The sequence below is a fragment of the Acomys minous genome (assembly GCF_964271855.1).
Source record: "Acomys minous genome assembly, chromosome: 13".
In the NCBI taxonomy this organism is placed as follows: Eukaryota; Metazoa; Chordata; class Mammalia; order Rodentia; family Muridae; genus Acomys; species Acomys minous.
Window position 1 is genome coordinate 68,825,640 of NC_140495.1, and position 26,782 is coordinate 68,852,421.

The window sequence follows — 26,782 nt, forward strand, 5'->3', positions numbered from 1 at the left end:
TTATGTATGTTTCATTTATTATAATTTATTCACATTATATCTTGCTGGCAGTTGTAGGGAAGAGTTGGGGGGATGGAATGTCCAGGAGGGAGCAGGAGCTCCACAGGAAGACCATCAAGGCCAGTGGATCTTGACACAAAGGGGCCTGCACAAATTGGTGCACCAACCAAGGTTAACGCATGCAGAGAACCAAGACTCCTCTTCAGATGTAGCCAATGGACAGCTGATTCTCCACATTTGGGGCAGGGACAGAGAGGAAGAACTTCTGCCGAACCTCTGACATACCATTCTCTTTTACAAGAGAGATTTTCTCATGCACCTTCCTGATGTTTGATACTTCCAAAAATGTAGTTCTGTTTTTGTTTTTGTTTTTTTTAATTCTTGTGGTTTGACTTACAAAGCCCAAGTTTACAGCATTCTAAGCTGGTTACCCAGACTAGACAACGGAAAGGCATTCTGCTTGCTCTCATAGATGTGAAAGAATAGCCATAGTCACAGTGGTAATGGAAAGAATGTTGATAATATTAGTTCTCTCTGGAATAAAAGCAAAAGGCAAATTTGGACAAAATATCATTAGGAAACATGGAAATAATGGCACAGACGCAATGCTTCCATGTAAGAGTTGGGCATTAAATTGTGTTAATCAATCAATCTCTAAGAAAGACAAACTAGAAAAAAAATCCCAGGAAATATTAACAAGAGAAGTGAAGATAGTTTAAAGGTGTTATGAAAGCCCTTCTTACTTCTTGGTTTCCAAATAGCATAGACTTCCTTTGTGTTCAATGTATACATGGTCTGTTTCCTATGACACAGCCAGAGGCAAGGAAAGAAGCAGTATTACACTTTACAGATACTTTGCAATATCAACCCCTTTAAAATAGCATAAGTGAAATAGGTGGAGGAAGAAGATAGTAATTATTCTCCCCATTAGACAGATCAAAATAAATAAATAAAGTTAGAGGAAGTGCAATTCATGCACCGCAAAGGCCTTGGATGAAAAAGGCCACCATGCATATCCATGCACTCTGGTTACCATGGGGTGATTAGGGCGGCAGCTGAAGGATGTTCCCTTTAACACATCAAATCCCAAGCTGCTGAGCTTGTCCCTACTTTTCCTTCCTCTCTCATCCGGGAACCACTTTTAACAGACCGAGGCTTTTTGCTCTCTTGTTCTACCCTCTCAGCAGCTCATTTCACTGCACTTAAGGGATGATGGCCGGACTGAGCAGCCACTGGTTCTGCTACACACCCACCTTACACACCCTACACACCCACCTCCAGTGTGACCCTCTCTACACACTAGCCTCCAGTGCGACCCCCTCTACATACCAGCTCCCAGTGTGAGCCCCCCCTCTGCACACCAGCCTCCAGTGTGACCTCCGCTCTACAGACCAACCTCCAGTGTGACCCCTCCACACACTAGCCTCCAGGGTGATCCCTTCCACACACACACACACACACACACACACACACACACACACACACCAGCCTCCAATGTAATTCTATACCCAAACAAGCACTGCAAACCTGATAGCACACTGAGAGCCTCTTGCTGTTTTATTAAGTGTGAGAATGTCCCTCAGATAGAAGGGCATGATTTAGAGGGTCAGAGAAGACAGAGAAAAGCTTTAAGCAGTAGAAAAAAAAATCATGAGTCTAGTTTCCCCAAACTTCTGCTGTGCATGACTGCCTGGAGACGCCTCTGAGTGTGCACATGTGGATCAGATGGCAAAATGTTCTTACACATTTTTAAGACAGAGGATGCAACACAGGATGGTAGGGAATGCATGGGTGCTGGACCTCCAACAGCCGAGATCTGAATCCTGCCTCCTCACATTCCTACATAGGAACCGGCAGGTTGGCCACCATGCATTCCCTACCATCCTGTGGGGGGTCCGGTGGAGAAGAATCTTATCTGTTTTATAGGGTCATTTGGGTGAACAAATGTGAGGTAATACAGTACACAGAAACACAGGAAGTGCATGGCACATAGGACGCAAATGTCAGCCACTGATGAGGCCACTATCATGGCACCCTCATCATTCTCGGCCCCGGTTTAAGGGGCTCCTGAAATTGCTCTCTCCACAGCTGTGTCTCATCAAGAGCGGTACTAGTATTACACAATTCAAGAAGATGTGCCTAATTTTGCTAAGTGTCTGAACTCCAAAAGACTGTGAATGTGAGATGTCATTCCCAATTTGAGTAAAGAGAAGAAGAGATGAAAATCATTAAATAGTATAGGTATTGACGCAGGAAGGATTTAAAGGCTTTATCCAAGCTGTGATATTGTGCACATGTTTTCTCCTTGTGTGTGATTTCCAATTTTGTATTTGTAATACGCAGTTGGCTAGCCATCCTTGTTTATAAGTGAAGCCCCATTGTTTATCCTTTTCAGATTGTAGGAACTGGTCCTCAAAGACAGTGTAAGGGCCACTGGGTGCCAAGTTATTCTGGTAAACGCTATATGATGTAAGCCTGACATAAACATAGACATCTAAGAGAAAGAGGGGCATGTTTCTTATTTTTATTTATTTATTTATTTAAGAAAATGGCTCCTGGGAACAAAAAAAGAAGACACTTATACAACTAACCAGGCAGTAAGTTCCAAACAAGTTAAGAATGCTGTGCCTGGTGAATTTTATCTAGGGTCCTAGGAAAGAGAAAAAATAGTTACCACCCACTCTGCTGTTAAGCAAGCTTAAGACACTTTTCATGCTTTGGAAAGGAAAGTAAGTGCCTAGCTGTTCTAAAAGGGAGACCTCATGACCCAGAAGTTTATGTCATTCATATTTAGTCTCAGAAAAAGCTTGCTTGCCAATGGGTACCAAGGCAGCTTGAGTCACTGGATGAATCTTTTGCTTGATTTCAGCATCACTAAGAAGCAATGGAGTCACACTTGTCCTCACATCACATGATCCTTTGAAGGTCCTTGCAGAAATAGAGAAAAATCCTATGTTAGACCCTTCTCGTAACGTGAGTAATATTCACTCATGGGCAGATGCTATTATTTTTTTTTTAAATATCTTAATCAAGACTGACAGATATGTCTGCATTAATCATAGTCCTGAGAGTTAGCTCATTAAACCTTCTTAATTAATGTAGAGAACAATAACAATTATGAGTCTGATCAGAACAATGTCTGTACCACACTTTGTGGAGACATTTGCAATATCCTGGGCACTCCTGCAGACAAAAAAGAAGAAGAAGAAGAAGAAGAAGAAGAAGAAGAAGAAGAAGAAGAAGAAGAAGAAGAAGAAGAAGAAGAATCCAGAGTGACTTGAAAATAACTACTCTATTTACTTATAAAATAAATTTTAAAAATACTATTTATATAAGTATATAACCTTTCCTGGACTCTACCAACAATAACAGTTTGTACTTGGAAACAGGTTTTTTTTTAATCAACTAAAGATAGTATCTCTGATGGGAAAAAAAAGTGGGTTCACAATAGTCACTAGAAGAAATCAGACAAAAATTTTCAAGCCACATTATCATCTCAAAATACAGGGGTAGCAATTATTTTAGTAGCAAAACATGTCTTTTTTTTTTTCTAATAGCTATTGATGTTTACGGTATTTTACAAAGAAACAAGTGTCCCATTAATTTCCATGGTTTTAGGGATAGTATTGCATATGATATGGTTGTGATTTTAAAATATAACAGTTTAAGGGTTGGTTTTAAGTATTAAGCAAGTAATACAGAAGGCATGAGAAGGTGATGAAAGGGATGGGCGTGACAGTTCACACCTGTGATCCTAGGTCTCAGGAGGCTGTGGCAGTGGAGCAGTCAACAAAAATGGGAACCACCGGGGTCTCCCCACCAGGGGGAAGTGGTCAAACAGGGGGCACCAGAGTTCATGTCAGAGGCAGTCCCTGCTCTCCCCACAAGCATGGAGAATGAGCTGTCCACTGGCTAGATCTGAATAGGGCGTCTAGGTTTACTGCGTGCATTGTCCTTGGTTGGTACCGCAATGTGGCTCTCTGAACCATGAAGAAGGGGCTTTCAGGAGGGAAGCAAGTTAATTTGAGATTGTAATTTCAGGGAATACATCCATTTTGGCCCAGAAGGCATCAGAGGTGTCAGAAGTATATACATTTGGTGCCAAATTGCTTATTCCGTCAAGAAATCACAAACCGGAAATGGGTCCCAGATTTAAAAGCTCAAGGCCTGCCCACAATGTCCTACTCACTTCAGTACAACTCATAAAGATTCCAGAAATTTCCAAACTAGGACCTCCACCAGGGATGAAGTCTATATGACCCTATGGAGAACATTTCACATCTAAATAAGAACAATCTAATTTCTGTTTTAAAATCTTATTATACAATTATAACTTTAAAGTAAAACTTTTTAATCCATTCATCCATCCATTCAATAGATGTTTAACTATTATAGTCAATCCCTAAAAAAAAAAAAAAAAAAAAAAAAAAAAACAAGAAAGTTTAAAGGTAGTGGTCACATGTCTAAAATTTACGAATCATAGTGTCAGCTAAGATGTCCAGGGTGTTCGTACAGATAGAAGAATTGGTTTACCAGGATAAATATTCAACTGTAGATTCTAAAAAGAAAGTAGCACAATCGAATGTAAGAGACATTGAACCTAGAGCAGAACAGCTGTGTTCGAACAGATAGAGCTCATGCCACCTGTGACTTCATCAATTAAAGTTCACGACTTAGCATCACCAAGAATGATCTTCCTAACCCAGACACTTCTGAAGTAAGTATCTGTAATAACTCATCTGTTCATCTCTCTCTCCCTTCCTTTCTTCTACCTCTTTCTCTCCTCTTTTCTTCCTTCCTCCCTCCCTTCCTTCCTTCATCATTCTCTCTGCTCCCTCTATTGATTTGTTTTTCTTTTTGGAGCAGACGCTTCTAACCAAGAAGCAAAGAATTCCTTTTCCTGTCCCAAGCTCTTGTTCCACTCTCTAGATTTTTTTTTTCTAACCATAAAGGTTAGTACATTTCCAAGTCAATTGGCTACATTAGTGGCAAAGTCCTTTGGGATCTTTGGAGAATGAGTTTTCTATAAGAATGTAAATTAATTTATTAACTAGAATGCTATAGACTGCCTTAGAGGCCTTCGGCGTGGGGAGGGCGACAGCATTGTGAAAGATTATGATTCTGCTCTTCCTAGAGATGCTCCCAAGAGCTCTGGAGAGCTGTTCAATCCTGTCTCCTATGCTCACAGGACTCCTTCTCTGGGAAATGGATGGCATCGTCAGACCCACAGAACCATAGAGGAGTCCAAACAGCCAGTGCCCTGCCTGCTTTGAAAAACAGCAGAGCTAGAAAGGAATCGTGATCATGGACCAAGCCTCACACTCAAGAAAGCATCATTATTTCCCAAGTCTTCCATGTCGCAGCCAGATTTCTGGTACATCTGATAGTGTAACTTGAGTTCCCTGAAGAAACTCGGCACATACATCAAAAAAAAAAAAAATCCATCTGACCTTCTAGTCACGTCATGCTTGCTTTCACAGACCATAACCCCCAGACCCTCATTACATAGACAGCCTTTCTCTTGGTGAAGGGGACATTTGGACACATACAGTGGTTGCTCTGCCAAGATATGTTTTGGTTTTGTTCTCTGTCCAGTCAGAAGGTGGGGGCATAGGAGCTTCTGAGCCTTGCAGGTGTGCCTTCAGCTGCTGCCTCACACAAATGTCCCAGCTCGGTAGCAGTCTCGCCTCGGCTCAGGGGGCTGTGTGAATTCAGGAGGGCAACTGTGAATGGCAAAGCATCTGATATGAATTTATCACAGGCTGCTGGCTGGGTGGGTGGGTGGGTGAGGGGGGATAAATCAAGGGGTGGGGGGACTCTCAGTATTTAATGCACCCTGCCACAACCCAATAGTTTGCCCTAAAGAGCCTTTTACCAATATAAAAGGACAGGGTCAAAAGTAAGTTGACCCTTGACAGAATGTACAATTATTAGAAAGGTCTGTGTGCGAGCAGCTGCTGGAACCCCACTGGCTCCGCATCGGGCTTCCAAGAGTCAGAATATGAATAATGAAATCAAGACCCGTTCACTCCACTCCACTCACCCCCTTGCCACCTCCCGCCAGCCTCCACCTCCTGGTTTAGGCCAGTGCTATTATATTTCTACAGGAAGAAGCATAGCCCTCCCTAGCAGCTGCAATAATTGTGTCCCCATTGTGATGAAGACCTCCTTCTGGCCACCCCCTACAAGTGGCCATTGTGAGTGGGGAGTCGGTGATTATACGCTTGGCCTGATGCTTTGGGGGGGTGGGGGGGGACCCAGCTGCCTAAGTGCTGACACACGAGCATGCGGAAGGCCAGGGAGGGGGGCCAGGAGAGGTGGAGGCAAGGAGTGAGGGAAAGCCAGTCTGTGAGATGGCCTGACAGCGAAGACCTTCTGCATAAGTCAAGCCCAGAACAAATGAGGCTTTATCGGGGCCCCAGTGATGAGGGGGTCTCATCTCCCTTTGAAGTGGAACTGAGCATGGGGCCCAGCAGCTTTCCCTCCTTTGGACCAAGCAAACATCCTTCTTTGGATATGCTACATGCTCATTATCTCTGCCCCATTTAATGATTTTTGATTGAAGGGTGGCGGCCGGGAGGCTGAGAAGATCGTTAAGAGAGGCTCCACACAGCCAAGTCCATAAGAAAGGCTTTCCTTGTGTCCGGGCCTAAATTTGGAATTTCTTAACAGTGTGCACTTGTTCTTAGAGGCAGATAAGGGCTGAGCGTGAAATTCTTAATTAAGCAATAAATAGAGAGTAGGGTGTCAGCAGATGTAGCCAGTAGCCATGGCAACGGGAGTCACATGGGCTGGAGAGATGAGACTAGACGGAGGCCTCGGGCCTGGGCCTGACTGACAGCTGAAGAATCCTACAAAGCTTGTAAACCAGATTAATTAGCTGACTAATTATTTCATAGCGTTAATGTAACTAAAAAATAAAAATAGTTCACCATGAACTGAAACATTCCTGGGGGTGGGGAGAAGACTGCAGCAACAAAGTAATAAGGGAGCAGCATAGTAAGGCAGAGACAGGACCTGTCAAGGCAAACCGTGAGCGGAGAAGGGGGCTAGCTGGATTTGACTCCTGACTTGCAAAGGGGAACGAGTGCTTGTTTTTACAGTTATGTGTGTTCCTAAGCACGGCTTGGAAGCGGCAGCTGGGAACTGCCATTCATCACATCCAATGTCACCCGTTCATCACATCCAATGTCACTTCTGCTGGGACCTAACCCGTACGTCAGCCACACGACTCTCTTGTCTCCTAAGCGGCTCCCTGTGCGATATGTCCAATTGCTTTTGAAAGGCAACCTGAACCACTCTCCTCAACCGATGCGTTTGAGTGGGTGTGTAACAGTTGCTTACGTTCCCCGTCGCAGCAATGTGCCGCGTGTATCCTATGATCGTGGGCTTGAAGTATTATAAAATCCAACTGAAAAAAGAAAAAAAGTTACATGGCTGGGGTGACACCACATTTGGGAAAGTGTTTGCCTTGCAAGCATAAGGACCTAAATTTGCTCTCCAGAACCCACATTAAAAAAAAATGGCAACAACAGGACCACACCCTTGTAATCTCAGCCCCAGGGAGGCAGAACTAGGTGAACTCGATCTCCATGGATCACCAGCCAGGTAGTCTCTCCTAATTATGAAATTCCTGAGAGCCCCAGTCTCAGAGAACAAGGTGGATAGCACCTAAAAAATGACATCTCAAGTTTACCTGTGGCCTCTATATACATTTTCATATGCACCCACAGACACGTGTGTCTGCACACACACACACACACACACACACACACACGAACATGCAAAATTTTTAAAAAAATTATAGTGAAACAGCAAAATGAAGCTATACAACATTAATGGAGAGAAAAGAGAAATAGCCCATTGAGAAGGGTTTTGTTTTTTTTTTAACCAGCGTAGCATATTCTTCTAAGCAAGCTTTAATGTACTTAAATGCTTTGTTCCACATTTCCAAGGGACAAGTAAATATTCTTAACCTCCTTGTAGAAATGAAGGTATTGAGGCGTGGAGTGATTACAACGCTATGCCCTAGGTAAAAAGAGTTGGCCAGCCACTGATTAAAGCCCTAAGCCCCAAGCACTGGCCATGAGCTTTCTGGAAACCCAGCACTCCATAAAGATGTTTGCTGAACAAAGACAAAACTAGCCTTGCTGGAAAAGAGAAATGGAAGGGTCAAAATATGTGCAAGGCATGCTTTTCACGACTGCTGGGGACCAGTGAGGAGTTTTCTTCCACAGCCTGCCAGAAAGCCCCTGTTCCATCCTTTTGGGTTGGTGATCAAAAATAATTTAGTGGGTAGCACACTCTAGTGGAGGATGCAGAGCCAGGAGCTAGAATGCCTGGGTCCAGTTTTTTTTTTTCTCATTCTTATTTGGGTCCTAAAGTCAGACTTTAAGTCTTATGTGATGAAGCCAAGCAGGAGACATGTAATTAACTGTGAAAACAAACAACAACAACAAACGAAAAACACCCTTCACACGAGGGGATGTGGTAATGTTGCAAACAAGAAATGTAGAAGGTCACCCACTTAGAAGCAGTTAATGTTCAACCCAACCAAAATTCTAGCACAGGAAAAGGGACCTGGACACAAAATTTCACCTCTAACCAAGAACCTATTTGCAACCGATACCCATTGGCAAAGGGAAAGTCAGTTTTCTCCCTGTTGAGTGTCTGTCAGTGGGTGTGTCACGCACACTCCACGGCGGGCCCCATGCCCAGGAAGAACTAACAGGCCAAAATGGACTCTATGATTTCATGTACTTTTTGCTTGTTGTTTTGTTTTGTCTTTATTATTTATTATATTTTATTTGCTCATTTTGTTAATTTTTGATATTGGTGGAGCTTAAGAAAGATTGTGAAGTTGAGTGGGTGAGGGTGATGGAATAATCTGAGGGGTGGTTGGGAGAAGGGAAAATATGATCAATGAATATTGTATGAAAAAAATAATGATGATGATAATGAAAGAGAAGTAGTTAATAAGTGAAGTCTATCCAGTTGTCAGTGAAGCTGCCTCGGAAGGAAACAGCAGCTAAGTGGAAGAATAACCCAGAAATGCTGGCCTGAAAACTGTGTGCAAGTCAAGCGGTTTCCATACAATAAAGACAGACTTCTATATATTAAACTCTTCTAATGTTTTGCATCCTAGTATATGCCTGTGAAACCTTGATTTGCGTACTTCATGTAAATTAGCTTAATGCTAATCCTACAGGTACAAAAAAACTAAACAATAAATGAAAGTGAGGCTCTAATTTACCAAATGTGCAGAACCATGGGTTCCCATGGGATATGTTGGGATGGCAGCTACAATGATTGCCACACTGTTATTGGGATATTGGGGATGCACACAGGTCTGTAGGATGCATGGTAGTCTACCCACCACATTCCCACAAAGTTGTGAACTTTACACAGTGTATACCTGCAGTGATGGTCAAATGTACATAGCCAATGTAGCTGCATGTGGAGCTAATATAGGGAACACTGCACACTACAATTCCAGACCAGAAAACATAAGTGGCTGTAATTGCTCATTTACCTGACTCGTTCAGAGGAGAAAGGAGATGTTACTGACCACACAAACTCCTACTGGGCATCATCTTCAAGGATGAATGTCTAAGTTCATCAGACATTGAAGCAACCCTCCATGGCTTCCTTTTTCTTTTCCAAATCATAGGCAAAGGAAAGACTATGAGAATATTCTGATACAAAAAAAATATTTATTAATAAAACCTACCTACCCAATGAAATGTCTTCTATTGAAATAGCCATCTATATGATGACTATCATTTGATTAGTTTACATCAGAAGTGAAATATGAATGGTTAAATGTGGTGCAAGGAACATATATTAATGCATTTGTCAAGAAGTTTTTTTTTTAATAGGAGGAAAGCCCCAACTCTCCCTTCATTGCTATTAAAGGTAGGAACGGGAAGACACAAGTAAGAGGATAACAATCAGGATGTAATCTGAACAAATAATAAAAAATAAAATTAAAATAAAAAACATGGAAAAATCCAATAGTGGCAAGGTTTTTGTATAGGTCAGACCTAGTTTTCATATGATTATACACAAGTGGGAAAGACACGTGACCTAAGGCAATTGCTTACTATTTACTATCCTTGGGGCCAAGTTTGGCTTGGTGGTGGCTAAGAATTGCTGTGTTAACCAGACTCCCTGAATTTGTCATGTGTATTAAGAACAATTCATAACAAAATCATCATTGTAGAAACCCATTTTATCAGATCCTCTTTCGCGCATGCCGCCACAAAAAGTGGTGCAACTAGTAAGCCCTAAAAGGTCACAAAAACTCAAGGATTAAATGAAAGTGAGGATCTACCTAATGAAATGTCTTCTATTGAAATGCTCATCCATTTGATGACTACTATCCGATTAGGTCATCTTACTGAAATGGTGAGGCTGTTACAAGTGGACACCATGGTTCTCAGTGACAAACAAAGATGTTCAAAATAGAAAAAAAAAACAAATAAACTCCAGGAAGTCAAAAAATGGACAGCCCTGAGCCTAAGAACTGGGATGCTATAAAGTACACACATGAGAAAGTAAAGAAATCCTTCTGTTTGCAGACAAGACTGCATGGACAGAGGGCTTCAGGTTCCTCCCACCTGCTACTAATCCTGACCCAGATCAGACACTGTGTTCCCTCCTGTCCTCCAGTCCACGGACCGGTATCTCATGCCATCTTGCTTCTCTCGCCTCAGCAATCCTCTTCTCACATGCTACATCAATGCTAACTTTCATTGGCCTGAGCAGATGTTCTCTACTGTTCCCTGTGTCTGGGGCCATGATCAGCCAGGCAACAGGTGCAGTAGGTGTGGGTTGGTTGGGTTCTTTTTTATGTTTGAATCAGCATGCAGAGAAGTGGCACTTATTGTGACTTTCCATACATGTGCATCATTAGACTCTTCCTGTCTCATTCACTCCCCCGTCCCTTCCCTCTTACTGTCCCCTCCCCTCTCTACAATTACCACATTTCATCACACTCCCTTGTTCCTACCTCCCCTCCATTTAGAACATGTGCTCCTCTCTCTACCCCTCTCTCTTTACCTCTGTGTGTGTGTGTCTGTCTGTCTCTCTCTGTGTGTGTCTCTCTGCCTCTCTCTTTGTCTTTCTGTCTCTGTCTCTCTCTCTCTCTGTCTCTGTCTCTCTGTCTCTGTGTCTCTCTCTCTCATTTACAACACACACACACACACACACACACACACACACACTCAAACAAATAAGCAAATCTAAATTTCACATGTGAGAGAAAACATGCCATCTGACTTTCTGAATCTGGCTTATTGGGCTCAGCATAGTAATCTCTGGCTCCACATAGCCTCCTCCCCTGAATGTCATAGCCGAACTCTTCTTCAGAGATAAATAAAATTGAGTATATGTATCACATTTTCTTGTCACACTTTTCTGTTGATGAGAAGCCAGGCTGATTCCACTTGCTGGCTACTGTGAATGGTGTAACAATAAACACAAGTGAGCAAGAACCTCTGGTACACTGATCCAGAATTCTTTCGTGGATATATCTTGGTCATATAGTAATCATGGTGTTAGTTTCTGGGCAGACCTTCACACTAATTCCCACAATGCCGTCACTACTTTGCATTCTCTACTGACATGAATAAGGCTTTCTCTTTCTCACATATCCTTGCCAGTATGTGTTGCTTTCTAAATGACAGCCATTTTGACTAAAGTGAAATAGATTCTCTGAGCAGTCTTTATTTTTAATTATGTTATGCATGTGTGTCTGTGTATGCCTTTGTGAACACGCGTGTCATGCCTACAAGGGCTAAATCCTCTTGAATCCTCTGGAGCTGGAGGGATAGGCAGTTGTGCCAGGTAGCAAAATCAGGCCCTCTGTAAGAGCAGCAAGCACTTGCTAAGCCATCTCTCCAGCCCCATCCAAGAGAAGTTTAATTTGCAATTGTTTTATTACAAATAGAAGGCTATCTTAAACTCAGTTAAAATATTAAGATTCATAGATACTTATTAAGTACAATATAGATTAAGCGCTGAATAAAAAAAATTACAGGCCACTGTTTATTTAATTGCACATCCATTGATGTAGGTCCTATTACTATGTTACAAATAAGGAGACTAAGATGTACAATAGCTATTTCTCACCCACTACCTACTGAGTCTTTGAATTGAGGCTTAAACCCACATGATCTGAATTTAGAGCCTGCCCTTTTAATAGCAACATGCAGCACAGTCCTCTTCCGGCTTTATTTCTCAGCCCAGATGCTGAAATTCAAGAATTTTTTTTTAAAAAAAGCCTTCTAACCATATGCCCTCAAAAATATCTTTGCAGGTGGATACTTACCCAGATAGGTGAGCTGCCTCGACTGGCTGTTGAAGAACCAGTCACAGCTTCTGTCCTGACTGGGCAAAGGATGAGATGGAAGTGAGTGACCCACCCGACTCCCACATCTGATGAGGATGTCAGGATAAGGTGGTAGGTCCCCGTGCCGCAGCAGGAGGTGGTTCCCGGGGACAAAGCTGTCAAAGGTTGCTGAGTACTGAAGTGAGAGCAGAAAAACACATTGATGAGCAAGGAGATCCCTCAAAAGGAGTCATGTAGCGTCAGAACAAGTCAACATTAAGCTGCACATACTGTGTGGGCAGCAGGCCTACTTGAATCTATCTCACAGGAAGTTCACAGGCTACAAACTCATTCAATGTAAGGACTGAAAAAGCCATAGGGTTCCTCTTGTTCATAACCACAGTTAACATGGCCTAGACAAGTGAATTGGTTTCTCTCAGGTCAAACAGCTGTAAGAGAAAAGGGCAAGTATACAGTTCCTCCCTAGCTGACACTGCTGGGGCACGTGCAGCAATGGAGGAGCCACTCCTTGGATTCACTCAGCCCCTGAGAGCCCAGCAATTGCTAATATCACTGAACCACTCTAGAGAATGCAGCAACTTCCCTCAGATCACAAGGCAGAAGAGAGCTGAGCCAGGACACAAACCCTCCAGAGCCACATCCTTATCCTACCACTTTAGCTTTGGGGGAAAAGCCCCTCAAAGTGCTCTGATGCTAACCCAATGACAGCAAAGGGAAGTGTCCTCATGGTAAATGCAGAACCAGCAAAGAGAAGGAGATGGAAGGAACCATATCCCTTCTGAGGGCCATGGAGAGATCAGATGAGAGATGCCCCTCCTGTTTCACTAAGGCACACTTTTACAGCTTATGTGGGCCTTGTTGTGTGTGATGCAGAAGGAACAAACCACAGTTGACAGGGAGATAGGCTTAAAGAAACACATTGAATTACCTTTTCCCTTTTAAATTTTATTTTATGTCTTGTTCGTTGTTGATGTTGGTGTTGTTATTTTGAGAAGTATGCCCACTTTCTACCTAGCTATGACCTCAAGTAATTTGAATCTTTCCATCCAGCCCTACCTGGAAAAGCATGGACAGATCTCTTTGCAAATTCATGTTGAGCCACAAGGTGGCAGTATGAAACATGTAAATGCCCGATTAAGAAATTTTCTCTGGCTTCCAGCCCTTGGAATAGGGGTAAGTTAGGTTATACATTTTTTTTTAAGTAACTATAGGAAATGCTTAAAGGCTACTTTTCGTGAAATTACTTAATTCAACGTTTCTAGAAGAATTAGTTTTGCATTCAACATGAGATTTAAATAGTAAAAAAAATTCAAGTTAACAAACCATGTAGCAAAATGCCGATGCAGCTTCCTTCATGGGCACCACGTAATGTTTACTGCCCATTCCTTCGCAGAAGTGCACACAACAACCCCTTAGTGTGTAAAGGAATACCAATGGACAGGGTTACCTGCAAAGACTTGTCCGTGCATGGGCCCTGGAACTGTAGTGAGTAGGTCTCTTGATCCAAGAGGAGAGCCATCCAGCCATAGTAGTTAGACAATGTGTCATCTACATAATTGACAGTGATTGTCTTATTTCTGCTGTCAGTCAGGGTTAAATTCTTAGGAACACCAGAGCCATTAACTCTAGAGTGAATTTAAAAAAAAAAAAGTAAATAAGAATTCTAAGGTAAGGGACAGGAGATAACTCAGTAGTTAAGAGGACTTGCTTCTCTTCAATAGGACCTCGGTTTGAGTCTCAGTACCCAGAGGGCTGCTAACAACTGTAAATAACTCCAGTTCCAGGAGATTCAGCTCTGTCTTCTGGAGTTTATGGGCACTACACATAAATTGTACATACAGCCACTCATGCAGGCAAAGAACACATATATTTAAAATAAGTGAATGAATAAAATCTTTAAAAAATAATCCAGTGGTAATTTTCTCATTGTCTGTATTATTCCTAGCTGGTGATGTCAAGTGGCTTCTACCTAAGTGTCTACGGAAGTTATAATCTATGTAGGTCAGAACAATCCACAAGGAGATTGCCTCCAGAAGCCATGTGTGCATGCATATATGCAGGCATACATATATACATACATACATACATACATACATATATAACATTACATTGCATTATATTACATTACATTACATTACATTACTGTGCTGGAAATAGGCAAGTGACAGTCATATGTGAAACCACTAATAAATATCACCTTAATGATCCACATGGACCAGGATAAAATATAATTTATTTTTTACTGCATACAGTAAAAATTCTGTCATGTAGCAAGCTTGTTAACAACAAAAAGCACATTATTTTTGAGGAATTTGATAATCTCACAGGAGCTCTCATGAGCCTAGAACCTGATGCACCTAAACTATTCTGTACCCTTCTGCAGCTCCAAGGGAAACAGCTTCAGTAGTGTTTCCTGGAATGAGCATCCTGGCTTCTCTCCCAGGGTCTGGCCTGCTGCACAGAACACACTGCCAGTGCTGCACCTGGATGTTCTTTGGTTTGCCTTTTTAAAAACCACAGATTCTCCTGATCTCAAGTAAGCCATACCTACTTCTTCCCTTTGGTTGCTTCAGTGTCAGTGTAGGGCTCTGAACACACTGGTGCTGGTCATGCGTGCTATATAAAATGCAGACTGGCTGGATAGGGCTTTCCAAAGGCAGTCGGTGCAAGCTTGCTAACCTTTATAAAGGGTTGTGTACAGAGCTGCATCTTACCAAAGGAGGAAACCGAGCCAGATCATGGCAGTACCTAGGTCCATCCCACCCCCCTGACTCGTTCTGTGTATGGCCCATCCCAGAAAGTGATGTTTTAAAAAAGATTTTGTTAGAATATAAATACATTTAATCAAAAGTTAAGACTCTAAAAATAAAACTTAGAAACCTAAAAAACAAAGACTATTTTTTTTAAAGTTCAGCAGACACATGGCTGCTTTTCTCCCTTTGTTTAGATTTCATGAGAACTTTTCACCATGGCATTTAGCCTCAAGCAGATAATTAAGCTCTGAGCATAAAGGGAAATGAGACAAAGAGGGTAAAGAGTTCGCAGAGTAAGATGGAACTTGACTGTATCTAAACCCAGTTTATAACATTACAGTATATTATGAAAAGGAAACACTGTGTGAGAGAGAATGAGAGACAGTTCTTGTGGCTGATGACATCATCAAACCTGCCATGACCTCCTGAGTTCAAACGAACCCTTACTTTGGCCTCCTACCTACTTGAAATTATTGGGATGTGTCACCACACCGAGATGAAAAGGGGAACATTAGAGACCTGAGCAACCAGGAGACTGAGGGAGAGGATGTCAATTGGCAGCTCTGCCTGGGCCACAAGAGAGATTCTGCTTATGCTGGCTCGTTTTCTCAGCTTGACAGACACAAGCTAGGGTCACCTGGCAAGACCGAACCTTGATTGTGAAAATACCTCCTTAAGATTGGTTTGTAGGCAAAGCCATGGGGCGTTTTCTTGATTAATGATTGGCTTGGTGGGCTCAGCTCACTATGGGTGGTATAACTCCAGGGCAAGTGGTCATGGGGTGTTTAAGAAAGAGAACTGAGCAAGCCCTGAGGGCAAACCAATAAGCAGCATTCCTCCGCTGGCTTTTGCTTTAGTGCCTGCAGCAGGTCCCTGCCTGACTCCCCTCATGACAGATCTATAGGAACCTGGAAGCCAAACAAACCCCTTGCTCCCCAACTCGGTTTTGCTCATGCTGTTTTCACATAGCAATAGGAAGCAGATTATGCTAATCTTTTCCAAAAACACAAAAAATTAAAACATGCTTTTGCAGGTTAGAACAAAACGTAAAATGTTAGATGTAAAATACAAAGGTAAACCGTATACATCAGTTTAATTTTGGGCTTTTTGTTTTCCTAGCAAGGAGACAATGTATTCTTGATTCCTTACCACGTATTTGAATGCCTAACCTGTCATGTGAAGCAGCCTTTTGACGCTGAGACAGAATCGTTATCTACAGGGCACATATTTGAGAATCGCACAATCTAGTTTTAAAATAAAATAAAAAGATGTTTCGTAATGTTTCAGGAAGCTCGGGATTTTCTGATGATCTGCCCAGAGTTACTGTGGTGTGCGTGGGCTATAGGCCAACAGGTCAACCTGTCTGGGAAGGTTATTTGTGAGATTTTGTCCTTTGAAAACATGACTATATGCTTTCATATTACAGAACATTAGCCCAGGAATTTCTTGTGAGATTAAATATATGTCTTTCCCCCATTAGTAAAATAAAAAGTATCAAAAAAAAAATCTCTGGCCTTTTGGAAGAAAAGAACTAGTCTGTCCCAGAATTTGCTGATGCAGTGTTACCTGGATCATTATAAACTTGAAAGAAGAAAGCTTCCATCTTTATACAGTTGGGATATTTCCTCATCCATCTCTACTGGGATTTGTGTGAGAACTGCAGGACAGGGCTTGACTTAAATCTTAGAACTAGAACAAACATGAAGGAAGTTTGCTCCAATTTAGAATCCAGTGTCTCATCTCCCCGATAGCATTTCATCCTGTCCCTGTTTCCAGTTGGTGATGCACTCATGTTCCATTTGTAGAACTTTATAGGTACAATTTTAATATTATATTATTATAATTATAATATTAAATATTATTAGTGTTTGAGATAGGATCTCATCATATGGCGAAGGCTGACCTCAAACTTACTATCTAGTCCAGCTTTGAATTTTCAATCTCACCCTCCCCACAGCTAGCAGTGCAGGTATACATGTGTGACCACACCCAGATAAAATGGGAATATTTAGAAAAGTCTTTAGAATGATAAACTTCCTCCTTAGCCATTTGTTATTTAATCTTCTTAGATATAGTCTTTCTAGTTGGAACCAGGAGTCCTAGGAGTGTACAGGACACTTTGTCTAACACATTGAAAAATAAAAATGGACGCTAAGCTATAAATGTAAAATGAAAGTGATGAGAGCTAAGTTTGAAGCAAGACACATCAAGGAGATAGACAATTTGGCTATATGAGCATCATGGTCCACTTTGGGATGGGAGTCTCCACAGTTCAAAGAACAATTCTCTGTGATTCATCTTTAACACTGAACCTCTTCATTTCTACAGGGATGTAAAGTCTGCATAATGAACTACAAGACTTAATCCAGCAGAGAACAATGAAATGCCAGAACGTCCAATCATTGATTTACTATATGAAATTAAATTATCTTTCACACAATAATAATTCAAAGGGTATTTGTTGAATGACAAACAAGTGATTAGTGTGTCTAAATGTGCTGACTGTGTCTGTGATAGTTTTCCCCAGTGAAGGTGTCTATACAGAAACTTGTGCAAGTGTCTGGAGGATTCTAAACTAATTAATAAAAGATTAGGAGTTGATTATAACTTACAAGAAGGGTTAAGTTAATGCAAAGCTATATAATATTTACCAAAATGATTCCTACATTTACATGTGGTGGTTAGAAACCTTCTTTGTGGCATGAACAATGTGCGTGAAGTAGGTCATGATTTCAAAATTGCTGAGGTTTCCATAGGAATTCACACCTCTTCTAGTCTATCCACGATCTGTCAATTGAAACACTTCAGAAGACAGCTTAATTTTCTTTTTTAAATGTTCGGCGACCTCTGAATGTTTACTGGCCTTTGCTCCTGGAAAGGTTTCCTACTTTTGCTAACCTAGTATTTTAGAACATCAGAGGTATTTGTTGTAGACACCATGGTGGCCACATCCTACAGACAGTAATCTTTTGTGAGATTTATATAACGTTGCCACTGCCCAGATTATCATGGGGATTTAAGCCTTCCCCATCTTGTAGAAGGCAGTAATTGGTGGTGTTGGCATCCTGCAAGCCTGTGATGTTCCATAGGGCACTGTAGTTCTTGGCCTCGTGACACTACTTGCCTTAGTCTTTATAAATTCCACCAATGTGTAGCAAAACCTGTTGAGTAGCTCCATATGCAAGGCACAGTGGGCCTCCACATACCAAGCTGTGCTTTAAAATCTCACCGAAGTAAAATTAATCCCCAAGAGGTAATCTCTTTGCTCCATTGGCACAATCTAAGCTCCACAAGTCATCGCAGCAGCTTCAGTCTATGTCCCACTCATTTTCCTGAGCCAACCCATCATACTGGCCCAGAGTCCACCACAATCTTACTGAAGCCCTAATGTTTAGGGACATCCACCTCCATAGTCAACCCAAAGTTAGCAATCTAGTATTATAGGCTTTTAATTTCCTCCTCATGGTTCTTCTTTATGAACCACAGCCTCTCCTTGAGGGCAGCAGTTCCCATCTCGGCAGCAGCCAAGTGATGGTGATCTCATCTGTGACCTTGCAGAGTCAATAACTCCTCTCCATAGATCAGAACACACATTGGTTACTTTTCTCTCTCTGTGATAAAATACCATGATAAAGGCAACTTGTGCAAGAAGGAGAAGCTGTTTATTTTGGCTTACGGCTCTAGAATGAGAGTCCCTCATGATAGGGAGGAATGGCAGCATGTGTCAGGCATGGTGAAAGGAACAGGACGCTAACTGCTTACAACTTCCATGTAGGTATGAAACAGAGAGAGAACAGGAAGTAGTCCTAGACTACAAGCACTCAAAGCCCACCCCCAGTGATGTATTTCTTCCAGCAAGGCTCCACCACCTAAACACCCGCAAAGAACACCGCCATCATGGACCAAGTGTTCAAATATTGTTTGATGCATTAAAAGAGGCTTTCCTTACTCAAATCATGATAGACCATAACCAGCTCCATCTCATGCCTGACTCTACAATAATCAGGAACAATACAAGCATTGTTGGTCTCCAGAAGGATATTGCATCTACCATAGGATTTACAAAGGTCTGAGCACTCAGTAATTTGGTAGTCTTGAATGTAACACCCTGACTCTGACCTGAAGCTCCCTATACTCTACTCATTCCTGAATTTTGTTCTTCCTCTTTCAATTATCAGTCTTCAGTTTTCTGGATGAGGCCAAACATTCGTTGACTTTTTTTCATGGTTTCCAGATTGTAGATGTTGCCCATCTCCACCTAATCCTCAGGCATTACCACAACCAGGTCCCTGGAGCACCAAGTACCCTAAGAGCTGATAGAATAGGGAATGAATGTCTGGCCATCTGAGACCAGCAAATCCTGCATATACACAGGCCACATTGCTGGCCAACTAGACTCAGGTCGTGCAATCAAAAGTAATAGATGATGGATAAGGAGGTGGAACATGTGATGAAGCTCAAGTTGTCCAAGCATAAAGGTCCAAAAATTAGGACTCAGGTTTGGGCCATGACAATTAGCTTCAACCATATACTAAATGAAAAAAATGTATAAGTACATTTCTCATTCTTTTCCTACTTATCATTTACACCATCATAAGAGTTATTTATATCTTACCTTAATATATCTCAATATGGTCAGTTGGATAGCTTTCCCAGAAATTATTCTCAATTCTTTGTATCAGGAATACATCCCAGGAAGCCCCTAGTCATTTGACTAGAGCTAGTTACTTATCGAATTTCTATTGTTTCCTTTTTGTATTCATCAGTCAGGATGCTACTCTCTAAATTTGGTTCCTATAGGTTACAATTCCAGTTTCTTTTAAAAAGAAATTCAGGACACGTCCCCAGTTTCTAAAGGCTTTTTATAAATATTTCCCCGCTTTTAAGTGTTGTCAAAACTCTGATACCATTAGTGAAGTTCTAGTGGTCTTGGGTCACTTTGTGCCACCCTTTGGGTATTCTTCTCTTCCATCAGCACCCAATAGTGTGGTAGTGGCCCCTCAGTCAGCCGAGAGCCAGTACAGCATACTGCGATTCTAAACTGACTTCCATCTTACCTCTTTCTGCCAAGCCAGCCCTTTCTATAGATCCCCAAACCTGTCCAACCTCTCACATCCATCTCAACCATTCAAGATGTAGTTTCCTAGGCCGCCATGAGCAGGTCAACTTTCTGTAATGTAAATAAAGAGGTAGATACCAACTGTGGCTTCATCACAGCTGGTGGCTGCCATATTGCCCATTCTAAAAAAGCAAATCAAAATGTAGAAGGCTCATCTCCCTGCAGGTACGATTGACCATTGCCAGGGGCCAAATCTCTGAAGTCAGAATAAATCCTGTCCTTCTAGGCCAAATGCCAGCACTGACAGTGGTGGGCTTCTCTGAAAGGCACCAAGAGCACATCAAGAGTCAAACAACACCATGAAGAGAATTTACCAACCATAATTACTACAATCTTTGCTTGCCCTAAATAGCCACCAATTTCCCTGTGCCCTAAATAGCCACCAATCTCCCTCTCTTTACTGTTAATGAAGCAAAGGAGCACAAAAGTATTTCTAATTTGGAGGAGCCAAGGGAGTCTGCATGGGCCATTAGCAGCAGAGAGCTTCATTACTAGGGGAAGAAGTCTCTCCCCTGAACTTCTCATGGCTTTATGTGCAAGAAATCAGGAGGCAACCAGTCAATTTTAAATGTTAACCCTTTCATTCCCATGGGCAACAATTCCTGTATCCTGGCAGAAAGACAAAAGGACTCTGAGCCTCACTTATGTATTTCCTTTTATCATAAAATTGCCCTGTCTCATGGAGTGCTCTCTTAAAGGACTGAATAACATACAAAGAGAAGGAGTCACCTCTCCCATTTCCCATCCAACTTCTCTTATAGCTCCCTCAACATTTCTTCCTCCCAACTACGTGTATATTTTTGTGTGTGTGTGATTGCGAGTACTGACTCACTGTGCCCAGTTTGCTGTGCCTATACGTGCATAGGTGTAGAACAATCTGCTGTAACATGAGAATTCTGCCATCAACTTCATCCTCAAAAAAGAATGATTCTTTTTAAATACTTTTTAATCTATTTATTTGTATAGGTGCATTTATCTGTATAGATGTTTCCATGCCTCTGTGTATGTGTACAACATCAGTGTTCTGCCCTTGATGGCATGAAAAAAAAAAGCACTAGATCCCTTGGGACTAGAGTAACTCAGAGCTGTGAGCTGCCATATGTGTGCTGAGGACTGAATCCAGGTCCTCTGGAAGAACAGGCAGTACTCTTAATCACTGAGACATCTTTATAGCCCTGGGAGTGGTTCTTTTTACTTACCTGATATGATTCACTAGAATAATAATGTATTTGTTGGTAAAGTTTCCAAATAAGCATAACAATTTATCATCCTAGTTGCTTAGTAGTAATGTAATTCAGTGGCCATATGCTATAGAAAACTGTTGAATGTATGGTGCCCACAAAGGATCCATTAGGCCACCAAATAACCAGTGAGAACAAACACTAATTCCCTTGCCTGTGTTTATCATTAGCTTGAATTTCCTGAGGGTTCGTATCTCTACATATTAGGAAAAGCACTGCATTGAAATCCAAATATTATATCAAATCTAAATAACTGAGAAATATAACCTCTATAATTACACATTTCCTAAGCCAGATATTTAACAGCCAGGCACAAATGTTGCTCCAAGTAACTCCCAGATACTTACTTGTTTTTGTATGCACATTTTTTACTGCACAAAAATAGGACAAAATCAAAATGTTGGGAAGAGTTACAAAACCTTGGTGGCATGCCTTTCAGTGAGTATTCTTCAAAATTGTCCTGAACTCAAAACATTCCCCATCATTAGCCTATCTGCCGATCTGTCACCACCCAATGTACAGTGCTATTTGATGCAGTTGGTAATTTTTCTAATGTGTGTATGTCTGCATGTGAACATGTATACGTGTGGTGGAAGAGGAGAGGAAGGAGGGGGAGAAGGAAAGAACAAGAAAGTGCCCCCCAAAATTTAAGTATTCTGTCTTCTGAGTAAGGCAACAATAAGCCTGAAGAAAGGGAAAAATACAACATTCAGTCTTTTACAAATGTTCTTTTTATTTATTTATTTATTTATTCATTTATTTATTTTACAGCCTGATCCCAGATCCCTCATCCTCTCCTTCCAGTCCCACCCTCATCTCCCCTTTCCAGCTATTTCTCTCTCTCTCTCCTTCTTCTCAGAGAAGGGAGAGCCCCAAGGAATACTAACCCATCCTGGCAACTCAAGTTGTAGCTGGACTAAGTGCATCATCTCCCCCTGAGGCCAGACTAGGCAGCCCAGCTATGAAAAAATGTATCCAAAACCCTGCAATTAGTGTCAGAGGCAGCCCCTAGTCCCACTGTTAGGGAACCCACATGATTGACCAAGCTGCACATCTGCTACATATGTGTAGGGGGTCTAGGTTCAGCCCATGTTTGGCTGGTGGTTCAGTCTCTGTGAGCCCCTTGGGGTCATGTTAGCAAACGTTCAACAGTTCTTAATTTCATCATATGAAATGACTGTAGGGTCTGAACATTTGCTGTAATCCCTCTTGTGTTTCTGGAGCGCACACCCCATTAACTGTCCCCCATGGCTTTTCAGAGGCATGTTTCCATCTTTGTGTAGACTTAGCCAAGGTAAAAACTTGTTGTAGAGGAACCTGAGTAACAACTTCACAGATCCCCCAAAGATCCTGTCTACTCCTTTGCAACAGACTTTCTTGTTATGTTAAGATATCACTTGTTGCTTATTCTGTTTTACTCTGTGAAGAATGATGCTCCTTCCCCCATCAGGCTACTTGGAAGCTACTTTATGCACATTATTCCTTCTCCATACCTTAGAAAGCCATCCTCAGAAAGAACACATTCTTAGAATGATGCAACCAAGAGGTAGGCAACTACTTAGCAAGGTTATGGAAAAATACATGTGCATTTTCTAGGTAGGAAGATAGGCTAAGATTTGTCTTCCTTCTTATGTCTAGATACCTGGTACTTGGTGCAGCTCAATGACGCACAGCAGCTCATAAGAGCCTTTTACTGTTCTCGCTCCCAACTCCAAGTTCAGCATCTAATGCACCGATGTGCCCTTCTATTATTCACTAACCTCAGTGACCATACAATATTGTTACTGATGCTCCTCAGTTTGGGGTTCACCGTGATTTCTGGATGATTTCCTGCTTTCCCTCTATAACCTCTGCTGCCAAGAGAGGATAATACATCTCACCATCATCCCGTGTCACAGGGCGCTTTGTTAAGGGACTGAATGGTACCATTAGTAATGCTATGCCTATTTATCCCTGGGAAGGAGAGTTAGGGGATTATTAGACGAAAAGCTAGGCCAAAATTTCCATTTGAACTCTCCTTTACTTTTGCATTTGCAGAGGCAGGGGGTGCCTCATACTTTGAACACTAACACATTAAGAGCAGTGGCCTAGGTAAAACCTGAGCCGGAGCACAACGGGAGAGGGTATTCAGCAAGATCTAAGAATCAATGTGATCAACAAGAGCATTAACCTTTCCTTTCCCAAAAGGAGGAAGGGAGACTTAGAAGACACAAGGACACATGGAATCAAAGACAGGCTGAGGTATGACGCCAGATTTTGTGTGTCCTCCAGGGTATTTCACTGGGTTAGCATAATGTCATGTGATTGTGGGAAATTACTCCCCTTTCTTCAGAAATTAGATTGTTACGTTTGTGTGCATGTGATTGTCTTGCCAGGCATATATTCTCATGAATATAAGAACCGACAAATTCTATTAGATTACAGAGTGCCTATGTGTTGCCTTCTAAATAAGAAACACAGTGTAGACTTGTTTAGGATGGGGCTGACTGAGCACTTGTATGTCTGGCAATGACCTTGTGAAACAATACCATTATGTTCATCGTCCTGAGGTGAGAATGAAGTGAGAAGAGGTAAAATGGCCTGTTGAAAGGAACACACACAGGAAGCTGAGAAACTGTGAACTTTCCTCACGGACTCCTGATTGCTTCTGCATTCTCCAGTTTCTGAAGACTAATGCATCTACCCTGACTACACGCTATGTGTAACCAATAAAACTCAGACAGATGGGTTGGGTTGGCCAGCCTATGTGTTTCAAGCTCTTTCACCATCATCACTCCGTCCACTTACTAATTAGAAAGCAGGATCAAGATGTGATTTGTTAATATCTAAGCATAGGTAAAACAATTGAAAAGTCTGTGTGCTACATTAGACCAAAAATTAAAAAAAACAAAAAGGAAACAAAAAATGTCATTCCTAGATGATAAGTGTGAGGGTTAAACTCTCATTGCTTTCACCACATTCTGCCTTATCACAATAAAGTCTCTATATACTGCCAGAGAACGAAAACATTTTCAAATGTTAGCAACAGATTGGGTGGAGTAGGGGGCTGGGGTGCAATGAAGAAAAAAAATAGATGTTAAAATATATACTCTAATTAATAGCTAGCCCCAGGATAGCAAAATACTATAAGATACTATGAAAGGGCGTTAAGTGTTATATGATTTTAGAAATTTTAGAGAGGATAGCATTTTAATCCCTACATCTTCTGAAGAAAAAGTAAATGTCACGGAGACCTCATGGGCATAAAGCATGGGCAATAATAGCATGGGAAGAACATTTGGAGGTGACACGTTATTTTTTAATTTATAAAAAAACTAATTTAAGTCATTGGGTGCTCAACATTAGTAGCACCATAAGACAAACAACAAACAAAACCACCCCGGCACCCTCTCTAACATCTGCAAAGGAAGGCAGCTTATAAAACTGTGCAGGAGTTATGAGTATTGATCAGAGCAAGTCTAAAGAGCTGGCACACAGCAGGGATAACACAGTGCACAAGATGCTCAGGAAAGCTCATCAGAGAAAATCACCTCCATGCTGAGCCCATGGAAGCTGAGCCTTAGGAACAGAAACAGGCAAAGAAGTAAATATGGGCTAGAGAGCTAGGGAAATAGTGTGATGTCAGGACTACAGGCAGCAGATCATAAAGGGCTAAAGTGGTTTTTGCCTCAGGAAGTACTTGGGAATAATTTTAAGCAAAGGAAAAAGGGCAAGGCTAGGTTGACACAAGTTAGAGCATCAGCAAGTGACAAGCTAAGATGCATCTGTGATCACACACGTAAAAGATAACTAAAGTTGGATTGAGGGAGAGCTAGCCAAGGGAAAGACTCAAGATGGATTACTTCTAGAAACTGGCTTGTACAATGCGTGTCAGACTTTAAAATCCAAGTATTCAGAAGGCAGGGAAATTGTTGACAGTTTGAGACTAACCTAGGCTACATAGTGAGCTACAGGGCAGTAGAGGCTACAGAATGAGACTGAGCAACCAGATAAAATGGGAAATGGAAAGAGGAGAGAAGGTGAGTGGAGTAAAGTGAAGTGAGGAGAGGAAAAGAGGAGAGGAGGGGAGGGGAGGGGAGGGAGGGGAGGGGAGGGAAGGGGAGGGCGGAGGAAAGAAGAGGAGAGGAGAGGAGCAGAGGGGAGGGGAGGTGGGGGGACATTTAGTATAATGTTGGTTTCAAGTCTGTTGTGTGGGAGTAAGTTAAAATATGTTCCTTCTATTTCTAAATTTTTCCAAGTTTTTAATCATGAAGTGAACATGTGATTCTTAAGGCTTTTTCTGCACGGATTGTGGTGATCTTGTGATTTCTGTGCAACAAATGGTGACAAACAAATAAACAGAACAAAAAAACAAATCAGCTACCTTCAAGATTACAAAAAGAACAAGTGTGGGTGAGTTAGGAAGAAAAACTTGTATTCACTGCTGTTGGGAGTATTAAATTAATATGGCTGCTATGGAAGTTCCTTACAAAAACAAAAGTACACTAGCATACATATGATCAAGCTATATCACTCCTGGTTATAGACCCAAAATACTCTGTATCACCATTCCAGAGACACTTGAATGTCCCTATTAATATAGTAGTGACAGTAGCCAAGAAACTGAATCAACCTAGATACCTATCTAAAGATGAATGAGTAAATGAAATATAATACATACAATGGAATTTGATTCAGCAGTGAGAAAAAAATGAAACCATGAGATTCTCAGAAAAACAGATGCCACTAGGGATGATTATGTTAAGTGAAATAAGATTAACTTAGGACAAGCCCCAGAAGAGTTATCTCACATGCAGAATTTAAATTTAAACCTGTGTGTGCATGATGCATTTGTGTGTGTGTGTGTGTGTGTGTGTGTGTGTGTGTGTGTGTGTATGGTGTGTGTGTGTATGGTGTGTGTGTGTGTGTATAAATGTTAGGACAAGCCCCATGTGTTTTTATCTCACATGCAGAATCTAATTTTAAGCCTGTGTATATCAGTACCTGTATCTGTGTGTGTAGGCATGTATGTCTGCATGTGTTTGTGGAGGGGGGGGGTTGAGCACATCTGTCTTTTATGAAACTAGAAAGGGAACCATGAAATTAAAGATAGAAATCTTAACAGGACTGTAACAGAAAAATAGAGAAGGTAATTAAAATCTTGTGACATGATAACCAAAGGCATATGTGATGGCTTGAATGGGAATGGGTATATATTTTAATACCTAGTGCTAAGTTGGTGGGATGTTTTGGGAAGGATTAGGAGGTGTGGCCTGGTTGGAAGAATTATGTCATTGAGGATTCAAAAGCCCACGCCATTCCTGGGTAGATTACTCTG

General features: G+C 41.6%; 1 protein-coding gene across 7 annotated transcripts in view; it reads right to left on the reverse strand.

Moving 5' to 3' along the window:
* Positions 1 to 26,782, reverse strand: part of PKHD1 (PKHD1 ciliary IPT domain containing fibrocystin/polyductin) — a 443,479-nt gene that overhangs the window by 203,242 nt on the left and 213,455 nt on the right. For all 7 annotated transcript variants that reach the window (XM_084755074.1, XM_084755077.1, XM_084755075.1 and 4 more), the window contains 2 exons: positions 13,800 to 13,977; positions 12,332 to 12,527 (listed from right to left, as the gene is read on the reverse strand). In XM_084755074.1, the coding sequence (XP_084611200.1) occupies positions 12,332 to 12,527; positions 13,800 to 13,977 (374 nt within the window). The remainder of the gene's footprint in view (positions 1 to 12,331; positions 12,528 to 13,799; positions 13,978 to 26,782) is intronic.